The sequence below is a fragment of the Tachyglossus aculeatus genome, chromosome X1 (assembly GCF_015852505.1).
Source record: "Tachyglossus aculeatus isolate mTacAcu1 chromosome X1, mTacAcu1.pri, whole genome shotgun sequence".
Classification (NCBI taxonomy): Eukaryota; Metazoa; Chordata; class Mammalia; order Monotremata; family Tachyglossidae; genus Tachyglossus; species Tachyglossus aculeatus.
In genome coordinates, this window is record NC_052101.1 from 75701051 (window position 1) to 75719638 (window position 18588).

General features: G+C 43.3%; 1 protein-coding gene and 1 non-coding gene across 4 annotated transcripts in view; both read right to left on the minus strand.

The window, feature by feature from the left end:
• The window catches only part of CCDC66 (coiled-coil domain containing 66), a 58582-nt gene extending 45819 nt beyond the window's left edge, over positions 1-12763 (minus strand). For 2 of the 3 annotated variants that reach the window (XM_038772580.1, XM_038772582.1), the window contains exons 1-7: positions 12696-12763; positions 10422-10486; positions 9949-10019; positions 7994-8432; positions 4920-5079; positions 4262-4365; positions 2496-2608 (exon numbers count right to left, since the gene is read on the minus strand). In XM_038772580.1, the coding sequence (XP_038628508.1) occupies positions 2496-2608; positions 4262-4365; positions 4920-5079; positions 7994-8432; positions 9949-10019; positions 10422-10486; positions 12696-12706 (963 nt within the window). In that variant the 5' untranslated portion in view covers positions 12707-12763. The remainder of the gene's footprint in view (positions 1-2495; positions 2609-4261; positions 4366-4919; positions 5080-7993; positions 8433-9948; positions 10020-10421; positions 10487-12695) is intronic. The other variant, XM_038772581.1, reaches the window with a different exon arrangement.
• Positions 12764-18100: 5337 nt separating this feature from the next.
• LOC119920654 lies at positions 18101-18239 on the minus strand. Its single transcript, XR_005448385.1, has one exon. It is a non-coding gene; the product is annotated as a small nucleolar RNA SNORA7 (small nucleolar RNA).
• Positions 18240-18588: the final 349 nt, after the last annotated feature.

Below are 18588 nucleotides of genomic sequence, written 5' to 3' on the forward strand. Positions count from 1 at the left end.
CCTGAATGATTATTATGAATTGAGAATCAAAATAAAGTTCTGTTACACATCTCTTAAATATTTTAGAAGGTACATTTTATAATAATAATAATGATAATGGTATTTGTTAAGTGCTTACTATGTGCCAAGCACTGGGGTAGATACAAGGTAATCAGGTTGGACACATTCCTTGCCGCACATGGGGCTCACAGTCTTAATCCCCATTTTACAGATGAGGGAACTGAGGCACAGAGAAGTGAATCTAACCTAAACTTGGAGCCATTTCTGAATCTCAATGGCCCCACCCCACAAAACCTTCAAAGGACCCTAGCAAGCAGAAACTCCTGACTACTAACTTTAAGGCACTCCATCAGCTCTTTCTCCTACTTATCCTCTCTTCTCTTTCTTGTCTTTCCCATGACTGTAGGCAATACCATTATCCGACCTCAAAAGCCCATAACCTTGGCGTTGTCCTCGACTCATCTCTCTCATCCTGTCCACATATTCAATCTTTCACCAAATCCTGTCAGTTCTACTTTCGCAATATTGCCAAAATCCACCCTTTCCTCTCCATCCAAACTGCTACCATGTTGATCCCAGCATTTATCCTATCCCGCCTTGACTAAAGCATCGACCTCTTCGCTGACCTTCTGGCCTCCTGTCTCTCCCCACTCCAGTTCGTACTTCACTCCGCTGCACGGATCATTTTTCAACAAAAATATTCAGTCCATGTCTCCCCACTCCTCGAAAACCTTCAATGGCTGCCCATCCACCTCCGCATCAAACAAAAACTCCTTACCATTGGTTTTAAAGCACTCAATCATGTCACTCCATCCTATCTCTCACCTATTTCCTACTACAACCCAGCCCGCACACTTCGGCTTCTCTAGCCTGAGCTTACTCACTGTGCTTCAATCTTTGTCTATCTTACCACCGACCCCTTTCCCACATCCTCTGTCTAGCCTGGAACTCACTCCCCCTCCATATATGCCAGACCAGTGCTCTCTCTATCCTCCAAGCATTATCAAGGTCACATCTCCTCCAAGAGGCCCTCCCCAATTAAACCCTCTTTTCCCTGGCTCGCTCTCCCTTCTGCATCAGTTATGCACTTGGCTCTCTGACCTTTGGACATTTGACATTCACCCCAAACCCAACCCCACAGCACTTATGTACACATCTTTGAATTAATATTATAAATGACTTATTTATTCATATTAATGACCATCTCCCCCTCTAGACTGTGAATTTGTTATGGACAGGGACCATATCTGCAAATTCTGCTGTACTGTAGTCTCCCAAGCTTTTAAATAGTGCTCAGCACACAGTAAGTGCACAAGAAATACCACTGATAGACTGACATCCCAATTTGCACTTTGTTTCTCTCTAGCTAAAGTACTCCTTTTCATGTCTAATCTCTCCTGCGACCCTCTCCCTTCTTGTCTGTCTGGAACTTCTTCCCCCGCTATTTCCAATAGGTCAGAGCTGTCCCTGTTTCAAAGCCCTTCTGAAATCACATCTCCTCCTGGAGGCCTTCTCCCCATTAATCTCTCATCTCCCCATCCTAACTCATCCTAACTGCCATTTCAGGACTTCTGAACCAAACATCCACAATACCCTGTAGCACTTAAGTACATATCGTCTTCCTATCAGTAAATGATTTTTGTGTTTTCTCCTCTTTTGGGAGGATTTTGAAATGTGAACGACGTTTGGCTAAATTAACAAGCAAGCACACTGTGATAATTAGAATTTTCTGGTCAGGTGGGTTTCTCCCACCCCCTCCTCAACCCCCATGCCCTCTGCCTGAACACCAAATGCAAGGTCTGATGGGTCAGGGTGGAAGTGACTTGGGCGTGCACAGTCTTGTATGTTACCCAACTGTGCTGGGGGGGCATCTCTACAACTGGGGGCGAATGGGGAGGCTCTCTTGCCACCCCGCTTTTTCCCCTGCCACCCATCCTCTGCCCCACAGCTGCCTTCCCGATGGAGAGAGTAAGCCAAAGAGTGAAACATGGAAAGAAGGAATGGGAGGAGAGGCACACCTGGAAACACCTCTTGGTCCTGTTTGGGGATCCTCTGGACTTCTGCTCCCCACATTCCTCCTCCATAGGCAGAAGGCCACTGGGTCCTGGCTGAGGCCACCCACAATTCCCTTCAATGACTGCCATTACTCTAGCTGGTGGTGCTGCGGGCCGGGCCTTCAGTTAATGAGGCTCCGAATACAGTGCACAATTGTACAGTGTAGGAAGAAACAGTTTCGGCACATGTATATATGTGGTGTCAGACACAGTGATTCCTTCAATGTGAGTTTTCCTTAAAGTAAGGTTTTGCAAGAATACAACCTCTGCATTAAAGGAGAACTGGGTGTACACAAGCTCCCAAAATGTCCGTCCTGTCTTTATGGTAGAATCTCACTAATGTTAGGTTGGCCCCTAAAATCGTTTTGCCCTGTGCATATGCAGACAAAACCCCAAATTTTCTACACTTGTCACTATTTTACGGTTTCATGACAACCTTACCTTAGATTGGGTTTTTTCCCTAATTATTTTTTCAGCACCATTTTTTCTCCAAGGGTGTTTTTTCTGCTCTTCACAAGCTTCTTTTTGCTTCTTCTTTAAAGCAACCTGTTCATCTTCATTAGGGGGGGTAAAATGTGTAAAGTTATGAAATGTGAATTCATATATGATAAAACATAATTTTCTGAATAAATAACTTATCTCTTTATAGAAATTTACACAGTTAAGTACTGAGAATTTGGAAAGATGAGGGTCAGACTTCAGTAACAAGGGATCTGTTAAAGACTACCATGACAAAACTGTTTTCCATATTGCATAAACTGTTATAAGAAACGTGGAACATTTGAGTGCAGCATTTGGGAGATTGCAATGCCAGTAAGAAGTGCAATCTCAAATTCCCTCTTACCTTTCTTTTCCTTCTCCCCCCATTTTTTCCTTCTCTGTTCTCCTCCCTCTATTACCCAACGACATTCTTGTATAAGCCATGTAATACTCCCACCTTCTTTTATGCAAAATTACGTAAAAAGTGGAGCAATTTTGCCAGTAAAAACAGAAGCAACTGGGCTACAGCATATAGGCCTTAAAGATCCTCTGTCTATGACTCCAAGAGGATTTACATAAAAGAGAAGCAGCATGGCCTAGTGGAAAGAGGCTGGGCCTGGGAGTCAGAGGACCTGGGTTCTAATGCTGGTTCCGCCAATTGCCTGCAGTGTGACCTTGGGCAAGTCACTTCACTTCTTTGTGACTTGGTTTCCTCATCAGTAAAATGGAGATTGAATACCCATTCTCTCTCCTACTTAGACTGTGAGCCCCATGTGGGACAGCGATTGTATCCAACCTGATTAGCTTGTAGTAATTACTTGAACCAGGTCTCCCCTAGCAGGGGCAGAGAACTTCTAATGATCAAATCAGAAGTTTGCTGAGTTTGTTATCATTTAATTAAGAATGAAAATTTACAATTGTGACATGACTATTAGCCTCCAAACCTTCCCTATAGTACACCCACCACCTACCTGCCCTCTGATTCTATACCACTCTATTCAGGCCCCCTTTCGTCATTTCTGCCTGTGGCCCTCCAAACTCACTCCCTCTCAGAACACTACCTCCTCTTGTGTTCTCCTTACCAGTCTCCTGTTGGTTACTGAGGCAATAACTGAATTGTTGAAACCCAAAAGGGTCACAAAGGCTGGGTGAAAGTAAACCAATCAATCATATTTATTGAACTCTTACTGTATGCAGAGCACTGTACTATCTGTGCACTTGGGAAAATATAACAGAGTTGGTAGATATGTCCCTTGCCCACAGCGAAGCAAACCTTGCCTAAAACTTACTCCACTACATTCACTCATTCAATCGTATTTATAGAGAGCTTTCTGTGTGCCTTAAACTGAAAGTAGTCATGCTGTTGCCTCACCAACTGGGATATGGCCATGCTAGATTTAATGCTGAGAGATTAGGAACGGTGCCAGGCCAAACCAGAAGTGACAGCCCTGATAAGATAGTTAAGGCTCACCTCTAGCTTCTGCCCTGAGAATTAATGCTACTGCAGCACTGAAATAGACGATTAAGTTAGTACAGTACAAAACTGTTCCTGTGCACATGCTTATCCTCTGAGGTTTGACACAATTCTGGCCTGGAACCTTACAAAATATATTTTAGACTTCCCCTTACTACAAAATTCCACCCAGATGCTAATCTTCATTCACCCACCCTTTTTATGTGTAGAAATAAACACTATACAATTGTGAATAAAGATATAAAATATGTACCTAGCTCCTTTCTCCACTGGAATTTCTTTGCTTCCAGCAAGCTTCTATTTCTCTCTCTTTCCCCCAGAGTACTGAATATGTCAGCTGGTTTCCATATATTCTTTCTAAGAAAAGAAAAAAGAAAATTAATCTATTTTAATACACCATAAAGCCTGCAAGGAGATACAATAATACTGATACCTTGAATTTACATAGCACTTTCAAATGAATCACCTAATTTGTTCTTCCAACACCTTTGGGGATTCATGAGGGTATTTTACAGGCAAGAAAAATGAAGCACAAAGAGGTTAAGTAACTTGCCCATGGGGTCACACAGCAGATCAGTAGCAGAGCTGGGACTAGAACCCAAGTCTCCTGACTCCTATTCTACTATACCATGCTGTCTCCCTTAATACTAGAGTTTCACATTACTCTATGTATTCAGTTTCTTCATCTGTAAAATGGGAATTGAATATCTGTTCTCCCTCCCCCTTAGATTGTGAGATGGGATGTGGCACTGTGTCTGATCTGATTGTATTGTAGCTACCCCAGCATTTAGCACAGCACTAGACACATAGAAAGCACATAAGAAATACCAAAATTGTTATTACTATTGTTAAGTAAAAAAAAAAAAAGAACTTTATAGTAATTTTGGAAATAATAGGAAAGAGCTACATACATGGCAATTATATGCTCAGGGTGTTCAGATGTTTGTTTTTTACTTAAAACAGAGTTATTGTCATTGACATCAGATGAGTCATCCTCAGTTTTTTGGAGCAATCCCATAATGTTCTCGCTTGACTTACTGGTGGCAGTGTTATGATGTGGGTTACTTTGACCTAGGGGAAGAAAAAAATGCGGCTTTATAAATAATTGCTCATTCTAATATTCATTTGATAAATTTTACATTAAACTACTTGATTCATTTGTTCATCATTCTGTTTTTAAAACTCATGCCAAGATAGCTTTCGAATATTCCTACCGCTTCATCAAAAAGAGACAGTTCCTAATGAACGAAGCAGCGTGACCTAATGAAAACAGCGTGGGGCCCTGGGAGCTGGAGGACCTGGGTTCTGATCCCGCCTTGGCCGCTCGTCTGCTGTATAACTCTGGGTAAGTCACAACTTCTTTGTAAAATGCAGATTAAATTCTATTCTCTTCTACCTAGAGGTGAACCCCATGTGGGATAGGGACTGTGTCCAACCTAACCTTGTATCTACCCCAGCACTTGGAACACAGTAAACACCATAATTATTATTGTTATCTTTTTTCTACAAAAACATTCAGGACAGGTCACCCTCCCCTCTGTCCCCTGCCAAAACCCTCCAGTGGTTGCCCATCCACCTCTGTATCAAACAAAAAACTCCTCACCATTGACTTTAAAGCACTCCATCACCTCGCCCCCTCCTACCTCACTTCACTTCTCTCCTTCCACACACTTTGTTCCTCTAGTGCTAACTTTCTCACTGTGCCTTAATCTTGCCTGTCTCGCTGCTGACCCCTGGCCCAAGTCCTGCCTCTGTCCTGGAATGCCCTCCATCCTCAAATCTGACTATTCATCTCTCCCCCGTCAAAGCCTTATTAAAGGCACATCTCTTCCAGGAGGCCTTCCCAGACTAAGCCCCACTTTTCCTCATCTCCCACTCCCTTCTGAGTCACCCTGCCTTGCTCCCCAGCCCCACAGCACTTATGTATGTATCTGCAATTTTATTTAATTGCATTGATGTCTGTCTACCCCACCCCGCCCCCAAAACTATAAGCTCGTTGTGGGCAGGGAATGTCACTGTTTATTGTTGCATTGTACTTTCCCAAGTGCTTAATACAGTGCTCTGCACACAGTATGTGCCCAATAAATACGATTGAATGAACTGAATGTATGAATGTTATTGTTTCAAAAATGGCTCACTGCTGTAATTTGCCGATTTAATATCCAAGGTGATTCTCAGTCACTTATGTGCGGATTTATTTGTGGTAATCTGTCCGTTCTCTACGTGGGTCTCGATGCTTCACACTTTCTCATGAAATATAAGAAACGCCATACTGGGTTTCTCACCCTCAGCCTCACAGCACCTTATGTACATATCCGTAATTTAATGTCTGTCTCTGCCTCTGCTTGTGGGCAGGGATCATGTCTACCACTTCTGTTATACTGTACTCTCCCAGGAGCTTAGTACAGTTCTCTGCATGCAGCAAGCACTCAATAAATATGATTGACCGTAAGAGACCGAAGGCAGGAAGATCAGCGAGGCAGCTGATGCAGTAGTCAAGCCAGGATATAAGGCAGAGCTTTTTTTTCTGTGTAACAAGCTAAAAATTCTAATTAAGCCTGGATTTCCCTGTTTCTTTTCCTGAGAAAGAAGAGATGAAAGAAGGAAAGTAGAAAGAAAAGAAAAGAGGAGTCAACTTTCTGGCTTCTCCAGCGTGGAAGAGCCTGGAAAGCTACCAAGAACTCAGCTAGCACCAATTCCATTCAGGGAAAAAGGGGAAGCCAGGAGAGTTCTGAGATGTCAGGGAGAATGGGGAGAACTGAACCAGGCCAGTAAGAGGCCATTGCCTGAAAGCCGCAAGCCTCAGATCACATCCTTGGTTCGTACCAACAGAAAACCTGAAAAAGCTGCAGAGAAGCTGCACCTGAACTGCCACTGCTTCAGACAAACATACTGCCAAACACGCTCACAAACAGGGATAGGCAGATTCACAGGCAGCTTGGAATGGAACTTACTGGGCCAAAGCCAACACTGCCAGCATCTACGACATGTCAAAACAAATCACAGAAAAAAGAGACAAGTAGACAGATACACAGAGAAATATTCACAACAGATGAAAACACAGAGAGCTGGGAGAAGAAAAATTCTAGCATCCCCTTTCCCTTGACCACTCTGGAAAGGGGCACAGAGGAGAGGGCAGACAGAGGGGATCTGGTGATGAATTTTTTAGACCCTCTGCCCAACTTATGTACTGTACTTCCAAGGGAGCTTGAAAGGCAAATAATTCTAATTCATTAATTCATTCAATCGTATTTATTGAGCACTTACTGGGTGCAGAGCACTGTACTAAGCACTTAAGAAAGCATAGATCTCTCTGCTCTAACACTTTAATTTGTATACAGTATTTTGTCGCCTCTCTCCCTCCTCTACTCTGAAGACCTACCCACCTGAATTCTGGTGCTTTGTGATTGTGAGTGTGTGTATGTCATAGTGTGTGTAGATCAACTGGTGTTTTGGATTGCTCAGATGATACCGCCTTATCACTAGCATGGATAACTGGAGACTTATTCTATTTTGGGGGGTACTGAGTTCCCTCCATCTTCAGAAATTTGAAATGATAAAAAAGCAAATACTATCTAAAGGAGACTGGCCAATCTTCCAAATGTTTTGATTTCCCAAAATATAGCCTTACCCATTCCATAAGATACAATGACAAAATGTCCAATTCACAAAAGGGATCAGAAATAAAATGGGTGATAAACGCGCTCACCCAAATCAGCTCTTTTGTTTAATTCTCTTTCTAAAGGGAAAATAGCATAATGGTCAGAGAAGCTGAAAGCTTGAGAAATTTTAGAATTTACAGCTCTTTTTCTAAGTTTAGCAAAGTCATCTTGTCATTTCGAGATCTGCTGAAAGGCTCAACAGATAATTCAAACAAAACAGACTAAACTTCATTTTTAAATACACAAAATGGAAATTTATAGAAAATCAAAACATTTATATTTTCCCCAAATTAACATTCATTAGGCTGCAGTAAATATCTTACTTGTTTCTTCTTTCTTTCCATCCTCAACCTGGGAAATAGGCCTGGTTCCTTGGCTTACAGTCATCAAAATCTGTTGAAGTTGCTCTTGTGTTAGACACACCAAACTGCTTCTAAGATCTTCAGCTGTGATGCTTTTTTGAAGCTTCTGTTTAGGCACTGCTGGCTTTTTTGTATTTTTGGGTTGCTGTATGTCTACATATTCAGACAAATTATCTTTCTGGATATGAAGATACTCTCTATTTGCGTATTCCTTATATAAATCCTTGGTTGAAGAGAGAGTTGCACTGCTTTTTTCTCCTTTTGCTATGGATGTTTCTGACCCAGTTCTCTTTTGGGAAAGTTTTTCATGCTTAACATGGGTACTATTTGTTGATTTCAGGACATGTTCAGGCTGTTTTGTTCTCAAAGGGGGTTTTGAAGTCTTGCTCTTATTTCCCATCTGTTAAAATAATGCAATTATTTCTTATGTAATAACCCATAATATTCTTCTTTCTTTTCTCCTGTTTTTTTAATCCCTTATGCTATTTGGTAAACTGGTTTAAAGATTGTTTGCCTTTTTGATAATGATTCTTAACCCCCTGCCTGATTAAGTGTTAAATGGAAGAACCAGGGTCCTGGATTTTAGGGATTAGCAACTTGAACAAACATGGCTCAGGCTAGGCACTAGCATACCAATTTATACAGGGGAAAAAAAAAAGCACATCTAAGCAGTAACAAATTTATCAATACTGAATGTGTAACCATTCCAATTAAAAATTAACATTTCAAAAGTATCTGGAAACATCGATCTCGGTAAAATTAACTCTTTATCTTAGACATCAATCTGAATTGATCTTAATTCTGTGTCAATGTTCTTTCTGCCAGATTTCACACTAGCAATTGGCCTCATATGTGGGAGAATCCATCAGTTTTGGAAATGTTAAACTGGTCATAAAAATTAGCACTGGCCTAGAGTCTGAAGGCCTAAGAGCATTCAAGAGGAAAGAAAGTAACAATTTAAATGTAAAATGACTCACAGGAGTAACATGTAATTTCCTTCCACTACCCATTTTCCATGCTATCAGACACATCAACACTTTTAAAAGTCATCGGTGACTGACGGAAGGGCTGTGAAGATTCTGTGGGGTTTTTTTTGTCTTTTCACAAGACTATTTTAAGCTAAGTGATCTTGAATTTTCTTTGTCATCTATCCAAAAACTAAAGTATTGGATCACTTTTACCTTAGGGTACATATTGTTTACCCTGAAGTTTGGAAATCGGGATGCTTACAAGGTGCTCTTCATCTTCCTTGAGAATGGCTTAAAAGAAAAACTTTTACATTTCATGGTGGAGGTGGGGGGAAGGGGGCAGTGATTCTAGACAAAGCATATTGTTTTTATGGAAAATAATCCCTGGGACACCACCCCAAGTTTGCCTATCTTCCCTTCTCTTTCAGTGAACAGAGAGAAGTATGAGGTTAAAGTTGCAGGAATTTTAATTTTCTGCATAAAGTGGGGCATACACTAAACATGTGTTGAACATGCTTTGGCTCAGATGTGGAGGTACAAGTATTTAAGGTGAGCAAGAACTGGGAATTCACGCAAGATGAGCTGAGCCGGGACAGTCCCAAAGCCAGCACATTCAGGATGTTCATATATTTTTCTAATATTGTCCCCAAAATGCAAGACATGGGGTAAGTTATACAGAACTATTTCCTGATGGTGAATGTTGTGGAACATTGAAATTGGGTACTCTCTTACCCTGGAGAAGATTTTAAAATAGAATAGATTTTATTTATTCGGGGTTGGCTTGGGTGTTTTCCAGCCTAAGAGGCAAGCAGAAGAATTGGACAATCTGTCAAAGTTGCTCCTAGCGCAACATTTCTAATAATAATAATAATAATGGCATTTATTAAGCACTTACTATGTGCAAAGCACTGTTCTAAAGCACTCCTGCATTTTAAATGCTGTACATACCTCATAACTCCCAAAGCAGAAAAAAAATGATGTTGCTATTCTGCTTACCTTTGCTGTTTTTGATTTATTGTCTATGAAAAAGGAAAACATATTTAATAGAGCTATCAGTATAAAAAAGTATATTGTTTCACTTCATAATACGGCACCATCAAAAATTGGCAGAAGGTAGAGAAGGAAAAATTATGAAAGGACAAGGTACCATTAATTGCAAGGTCTTTGTAATTGGGAAATGACAGAAGGTAGTCTACACTAACAAACCTGCTGCAAATTCTCATTTTTCACTAAAAATAATATACTGGGAAATAGATTCAACAATTCAACAGCAAGTCTTCTGCAAGCTAAAAATCTGAATACAATTTAAATGGGAAAATACAACTTGCATTCATTCTATTTTTCTACCTTCAGAAAACATAAAAGTGAACAATTTCAAGTCACCCAAAAGTCATCAAGGTTCATAATAATATACCCCATACCACGTAGAGCCAAAACTAGCTTGGTTTGTCCATCCAGCAACTCCGTTTCAAGCTTTAAACCATCTCTGTAAAATAAAAGAAAAAGGCTCTAGTTCATCATTACATTTTTTGTTCTGGAATACGTAGGCCCAGTTGCCACTTTTGCAAGTGGATTCCATAAAGTCCTCCAAGTCATAAAACTAACCCCATTTTTGAAAACATATATATTATTCATTCCTTCAATCGTATTTACTGAGTGCTGTGTGCAAAGCACTGTACTAAGCGCTTGGGAGAGGACAATATAACAACAGACACATTCCTGCCCATGAGCTCACAGTCTAGAGGGGGAATAGCAGAGTCTAAAACTCAAAATACTACTCCAAAGGGGAAACGTTTTCTGAAACTGCCTTATAATGTAGGTTCAGAAGACCACCTGGATTTACAGTCCTCTAATATAGAGGAGCCGATTGCTCATTCGACACCTCGACAATGCCCCCTGAAACCATTTGAGCAAATTCGAAGACAGAGCCTCGTCCGCTCAGGTCTTCTTTCCTTTTTCAAACTGTAAAGTTTAGTAAAGTCCACTCTGCATCCACCCTCTCAGGGTCACACCTGGAGTACTCTACCAGTCTCGGCTACAGGAGGGAGAGTCAAGCAGAGGCCTACCCATTCCATTCCTAGCTTGGCCAGTGGCTAGTGAGTGGCAGGCCATCTGCTACAAGTCAAAACTGTGCTGGGCAGCAGCGGCATGGAAGAGAGTCAAGGACAGAGACTCAAGTTTACTGTGCGGAAGGAGGCAATGGTACGTGGCTTAGTGGAACGAGCACGGGCTTGGGAGGCAGAGGTTGTGGGTTCTAATTCTGACTCTTCCGCTTATAATAATAATAATAATGATGACATTTATTAATCTCTTACTATGTGCAAAGCACTGTTCTAAGCGCTGGGGAGGTTACAAGGTGATCAGGTTGTCCCACGGGGGCTCAGAGTCTTAATCCCCATTTTACAGATGAAGTAACTGAGGCACAGAGAAGTTAAGTGACTTGTGCAAAGTCACACAGCTGACAAGTGGTGGAGCCGGGATTTGAACCCAGACCTCTGACTCTAAAGCCTGGGTTCTTTCCATTGAGCCACACTGCTTCTCTTGTCAGCTGTGTGCCCTTGGGCAGGTCACTTGACTTCTCTGTGCCTCAGCTACCTTATCTGTAAAATGGGAATGAAGACTGTGAGCCCCATGTGGGACAACTTGATTACCTTGCATCTACCTCAGTGCTTAGAACAGTGCTTGGCACATAGTAAGCACTTAATAAATACCAACAGTATTATTAAACCACTTTTGTATTTTTACCAAGAACACTCTATGGATACACTATTAGAAGGACTGCAGCATGGCTCAGTGGAAAGAGCAGGGGCTTTAGAGTCAGGGGTCATAGGCTCAAATTCCGGCCCTGCCAATTGTCAGCTGTGTGACTTTGGGCAAGTCACTTCATTTCTCTGCGCCTCAGTTCCCTCATCTGCAAAATGGGGATTAAGACTGTGAGCCCCCTGTGGGACAACCTGATCACCTTGTAACCTCCCCAGCGTTTAGAACAGTGCTTTGTACATAGCAAGCGCTTAATAAATGCCATTATTATTGTTACTGCAGATGGAGGTGGGGCGTTCTGGGAGAGATGTGTCCATGACGTCGCTATGGGTCAGCCACGACTCGACAGCATACGACCATGACAACTCATCATCAATCGTATTTATTGAGCGCTTACTGTGTGCAGAGCACTGTGCTAAGCGCTGGGGAAGTACAAGTTGGCAACATATAGAGACAGTCCCTACCCAACAGTGGGCTCACAGTCTAAAACACGGTGCAGACAACCCCGCATCACTCTAAGTAGACTATCCGGTCCCAGCGGGGCATAATAATAATAATAATGGTATCTGTTAAGCGCTTACTGTGTGCCAAGCACTGTTCTAAGCACCGATGGTGCTTAAGTGTCCCTAATTCCTTTCCCCGCAATTGCTCACTCCCTAATCCTCCCGATCTTCGAATGGGGAGGCCAAGAGGTCGGGGGTGGCTGGGAGAGGGGCGGGGCTAGAAGACGGTGAAGGGGGGAGAGAAGGGGGCGCGTGCGCATGCGCACGGGCGCCGGCGACTCCCATCTTCTCGCTTCCCTCCCGCCCCCAGCCTAAAAGAGCCGTGACCGAACACGGTCCCGCCACGTTGCCCGGCGCTCTGATCAAAGAGCACCTCCACTCAGAACCGCGGAAAAAGTCAATACGACCCCCCCTCCCACTTCCCTCACTTACCCTAAATTCATGGCCCTACCCCTACAACTCTCCAGCGCTCGGCCCCCGGCGGCCCAGTGTGTACAACGGTTACCTCAGCGCCGCAATAAACTGCAAGGAGACGGGCTGCCGGGCCCTCGGTACTCTCCACCAATCAGAGCAGCGGATATTAGGAGGGCGTTCAGTCCTGCTGTCAGGCTGTCACAATCAGAATCCCTCTACGCCGCGGGGCTCGGGCCTCCCGGCTTCCGAATGACAATAAATTGTGCTCTCTTTGTTTTTTTGTTGTTTTTTTTTTAACCGAATGTCTGAGGACTCCGGCTCTGCATCCGACACGGCAGATGGCAGTGTAGTCCAACTTTCTTTACCAGTTCTGTTTCGGGGATGGAAATGATCTTAGCTGATAAAGTGGAACACTCCGTGATTTGGGGAGCCTTGCAAAATATGTTCTTTTATGACGTCCCTAAAGGAGGCCGTTTTCACGCGTGGTTTTTATCCGCAGAAAGATCCGTCAGGGATTTTAGGCAGGGACCAACTTTATAGGGTGGGACTCAAGTGCTTCGTACAGTGCTCTGCTCATCGGCTCTCAAAAATACCGATTTGTTTTTAAAATGCTTATTGAACTCCTACGGTGTGCAGGACACTGTACTGCACACTTGGGAGAGTGCAATCGATTAAGGAGTTACAGTCTAACGGGTTGGGAGACACTAAAATAAATTTCAGTTAGCAGGAAAAAGGAAAAGGGGATATGTATATGAGTTAGTGCTTAACTAACTTGTGAGAGATGTTCTTCCTTGCTACAGGGAATTGCAAATACCCAAGTACTTAAAGTGGTCCTGAAGTGGGGGTGGGGGATAAAAACTGGGAAGATTAGAAATTAATTGGAGAAAGCCCCCTGAAAGAGATGTGATCTTAGAAGGTCTTCCAAGATGGAGAAAGCAGTTTTCTGTCAGATATGAAAGGGCAGAGAGGTCAAGGCAGGAGGGAAGGGGTGAGCAAGAGGAGCAGCAAGGCCTGGTAGAAAGAGCACAGGCCTGAGAATTAGAGGACCTGGCTTCCATTTCTGGCTCCATCACTTGTCTTTCTGTGACTTTGGATGAGTCACTTAAACTTCTCTGTGCCTCAGTTACCCTATCTGTAAAATGGGGATTAAAATCTTCCTTCAATTTAGACTGTGAGCCCCATTTGTTACAGGGACTATGTCCAACCTGATTCATTCATTCATTCACCAAAACCTGCCGGTCTCAGCTCCGCAACATTGCCAAGATCCGCCCTTTCCTCTCCATCCATACCACTACCCTGCTCATTCAAGCTCTCATCCTACCCCGTCTGGACTACTGCAACAGCCTTCTCTCTGATCTCCCATCCTCGTGTCTCTCCCCACTTCAATCCATACTTCATGCTGCTGCCCAGATTGTCTTTGTCCAGAAACGCTCTGGGCATGTTACTCCCCTCCTCAAAAATCTCCAATGGCTACCAATCAATCTGCACATCAGGCAGAAACTCCTCACCCTGGGCTTCAAGGCTCTCCATCACCTCGCCCCCTCCTACCTCACCTCCCTTCTCTCCTTCTACAGCCCACCCCGCACCCTCCGCTCCTCTGCTGCTAATCTCCTCACCGTACCTCGTTCTCGCCTGTCCCGCCATCGACCCCCGACCCACGTCATCCCTCGGGCCTGGAATGCCCTCCCTCTGCCCATCCGCCAAGCTAGCTCTCTTCCTCCCTTCAAGGCCCTACTGAGAGCTCACCTCCTCCAGGAGGCCTTCCCAGACTGAGCCCCTTCCTTCCTCTCCCCCTCGTCCCCCTCTCCATCCCCCCCATCTTACCTCCTTCCCTTCCCCACAGCACCCGTATATAGGTATATATGTTTGTACATCTTTATTACTCTATTTATTTATTTATTTATTTTACTTGTACATATCTATTCTATTTATTTTATTTTGTTAGTATGTTTGGTTTTGTTCTCTGTCTCCCCCTTTTAGACTGTGAGCCCACTATTGGGTAGGGACTGTCTCTATATGTTGCCAACTTGTACTTCCCAAGCGCTTAGTACAGTGCTCTGCACACAGTAAGCACTCAATCAATACGATTGATGATTCATTCAATCGTATTGAGCGTTTACTGTGTACAGAGCACTCAACTTGTATCTACCCCAGTGCTTAGCACAATGCTTGACACAAGGAAAATCATAGAACATTTTCAAAAAAGGTCGGCAGCAGGAGAAACAAGAACAAAGCACAGTGAATAGGTAAATGTGCACCTTACCAACTCTGAAATCCCACTTTCCGACTACAACTTCCTCCATGCTTTCTGTCACGTGCACTTCTACCTCATAAATTTTCCTCCCTCCCAACAGAGATCTCAGGTCTTTTGGCTTCCTCTGTTTATCTCAAGCCATCATGTCTCATTTGCAGTCCCTAGCAAACTGCCCCTCTAGATCAATGAATCAGTGGTATTGATTGAGCGTTTACTGTGTGCAGAGTATTGTACTTAGCACTTGGGAGAGTACAACACAACAATGTAACAGACACAGTCTCTGCCCACAACAAGTTTACAGTCTAGCGGGGAGCACTGCACTAAGTGCTTGGGACAATGCAATGGAGTAGGTAGACATGTTCCCTGCCCACACAAAAATCTATGCCCTCATCTCTGTCGTGCTTCCTAATTCAATTTCCTTGTACCCGCTTGTTATTCTCACTCCTCTCCCACTGCATCCCAACTCACATGCTTAGTTCCACTCAAACCAATCTATTCCCCTCGGGCTCTTTCTTGTTTCCCTCATCACAGACCTCTTGCTCCCTCCCTCCTCCCTTCACATATAACAGACCACTGCTCTCCCCATCTTCAAGGCCCTTTGGAAATAGCATATCCTCCAGAAGGCTTTCCCTCATTAATCTCTCATCTCCACAACCTATTCTTTCCCTTCACCCCCACCTGCATCACCTAAGCACTTGAGTAGTCATCACTCCTCACCCGGTAGCACTTGCATATATATCTTTAAACAAGTTTTCCCCCTATTTGTAATTTATTTTGGTGCTTTTCTCCCCCCGACTAGATTGTAAGCTCCTTGGAGACAGGATTCATGACTCCTAAATGTATTGTACTCTCCCAACACTTAGTTCAGTGCTCTGCACAAGAATGAGTGTTCGTAAGTGCTATTTATTTGGGAGGTATCAATCGACTCATAACAGAAGAAAAGTTTTAATGTGGCTGATTAAAGCAAATACTTTTTATGGAGATGAATAATTTGTTTATTTCAATTTACCCATGTTTAAGAAATCAGTATAAATTTTAAAATAGCATGAAAGATGTTAATTTCACATAATTTGGTCAAGGTCTTGCTCAGTTGCAGTTTTCAACAATATGGAAACAGATAACATAACTTTTATAATCCTCTTCTATCTTGTATGTCTATACATGTACTATATACCTGTCTCTTAAAGTCTTGCCTATAATCCAAATGATATTTGAGATATAATAATATTTGTGGTATTTGTTAAGTCCCTACTATGTGCAATGGTGCTCTGCACACAGTAAGCGCTCAATAAATACGATTGAATGAATGTGCAAGCATTGTACTAAAGAACTGGAGTAGATACAGGATAATCAGGTCAGACATAGTCCCTGTCCCACATGGGGCTCACAGTCTACATAGGAGGAAGAACAGATATTTAATCCCCATTCTATGGTTAAGGATACTGAGGCACAGAGAAGGGAAGTGACTTGCCCAAGGTCACACAGCAGACAAGTGGTGGAGCAGGGATTAGAGCCCAGGTTCCTCTGACTCCCAGGCACATGGCTATGCCATGGCCATTAGGCCATGTCTACATTAGATGGCTAATATCTGTCTAGAATAATTACGTGGGGGTTGTATCATCAGTAAAAAGCAAATTAGATGTTTTCATGTTGCTTGTAATCGTTAAACATAGCACATTAAATTTTTTAATTGCTTACTAAATAGATTTAAATTTTGTCATGTAGAAAATGATTTCATAGTTGGCTGAACTTTTTTTAATTCCTGACATTGGACTATTAAATGTAAGACAAAATAATCATGCAAGTACTCATTAAAGATGCAACTTTTAGAGAGGTCTTGACTTATTTCTTCCACATAGGCCCTGCAAAGATTTCCATGACAGTATCACAGCAGCTTATCTGGAGGAAGGAACTCTAGCTACAAGTACTAAAAGGAACAACAAATGAGTATTTCTGAGATATTGTTTATTAGATGATCATTAAAACTGTGGGTATGGCAAGATGATATCAGCAAGGTCGGGTCAATGAATTTTGACGAGAGCCAGAAATAAATCAACATCTTGCAGTTCCTCCCGATCATGACAAAGGAAAACTTACCTGTAATGTGACTTGTGGATGAGAAGGAGGAGACCTTGGAGTCCACAGGGCCACTGCCTGAGTGATGCTTCGCGTACCCCTCCATGCTATTCAGGGCACCCATCTTCTTGTGAGGAGGTGTTATGGTATCCTTAAGTGCTCAATAAATATGATTGATTGATTGATGTGGCAACACGTGGCCCTATCTGCTCCTTCAATATCAGAGTGTTGAGGCACTCCATCCAGGAGAGATGCAAACGGTTGCCCATCCACCTCCAGATCAAACAGAAACTCCTTATCATTGGCTTTAAAGCACTCAGTCAGCTTGCCTTGCTGCTTTTCTACTACAACCCAGCCTGCACACTTCACTCCTCTAATGCCAACCTGTTCACTATACGGCCATCGTATCTAACTCGCTGTTGACCTCTCGTCCGCATCCTGCCTCTGGCTTGGAACTCCCTCCCCCTTCATATCTGACAGACCACCACTCTCCTCACCTTCAAAGCCCAACTTAAATCTAAGCCCTCATTTCCTCGATTCCCTCTCCCTTCTGCATCAATCTTACCCTTGGATCTGCACCATTTATTCACTTCACCCTCAGCACTTACGTGCATATCCATAATTTATTTCTATAAATGTCTGTCTCCCCATATAGACTGTAAGCTCTTTGTGGGCAGGGAATGTGTCTACCAACTCTTTTATATTGTACTCTCCCAAGGGCTTAGTATGGTGTTCTGAACACAGTAAGCACTCACTAAATACCATTGATTGGTTGATTGACACTGACCATCCCCCACACCATCCATAGCTCTCATCCTACCTTGCTCCAACATGGCCAAGAGAAGCTACCGCGGCAGCCACACCTTGCCTTTTTGTATGCCATCGAGTCATTTCCAACCCATAAGGACACCACGGACACATCTCTCCCAGAACGCCCCGCTCTCCACCTGCACTCATTCTGGTAGTGTATCCGTATAGTTTCCTTGGTAAAAATACGGAAGTGGTTTACCATTGCCTCCTTCTGTATTGTAAACTTGAGCCTCCACCCTCGACTCTCTCCCATGCCGCTGCTGCTCAGCATGGGTGAGTTTTGCCTTGTAGCAGATTGCCTTTCGCTCGCTAGCCACTGCCCAAGCTAGGAATGGAACAGGTATGCCTCTGCTTGACTCTTCCCTCCGGTAGCCGAGACTGGTAGAGTACTGGAAACTCTCCAGGTGTGACCCTGAGAGGGGAGCCACAATTTACAAACTACCAGCGTGGCCTAGTGGATAGAGCACAGACCTGGGAATCAGAAGGACCTGGGTTTTAATACTGACTCCGCCGCTTGCCTGCTGTGTGACCTTGGGTAAGTCATTTCACTTCTCTGTGCCTCAGTTACCTCATCTGTAAAATGGGGATTAAGACTGTGAGCCCCACATGGGACAGGGACTGTGTCCAACATGATTAGCTTGTACCTACCCCAGCATTTACAACAATGCTTGACACATAGTAAGTGTTAACAAATACCATCATCATCATATTGTATATGACATCGTTGAAGAACCTTGCACCTCTCCACTTTCACAGCCTGCTTCAGCCGGT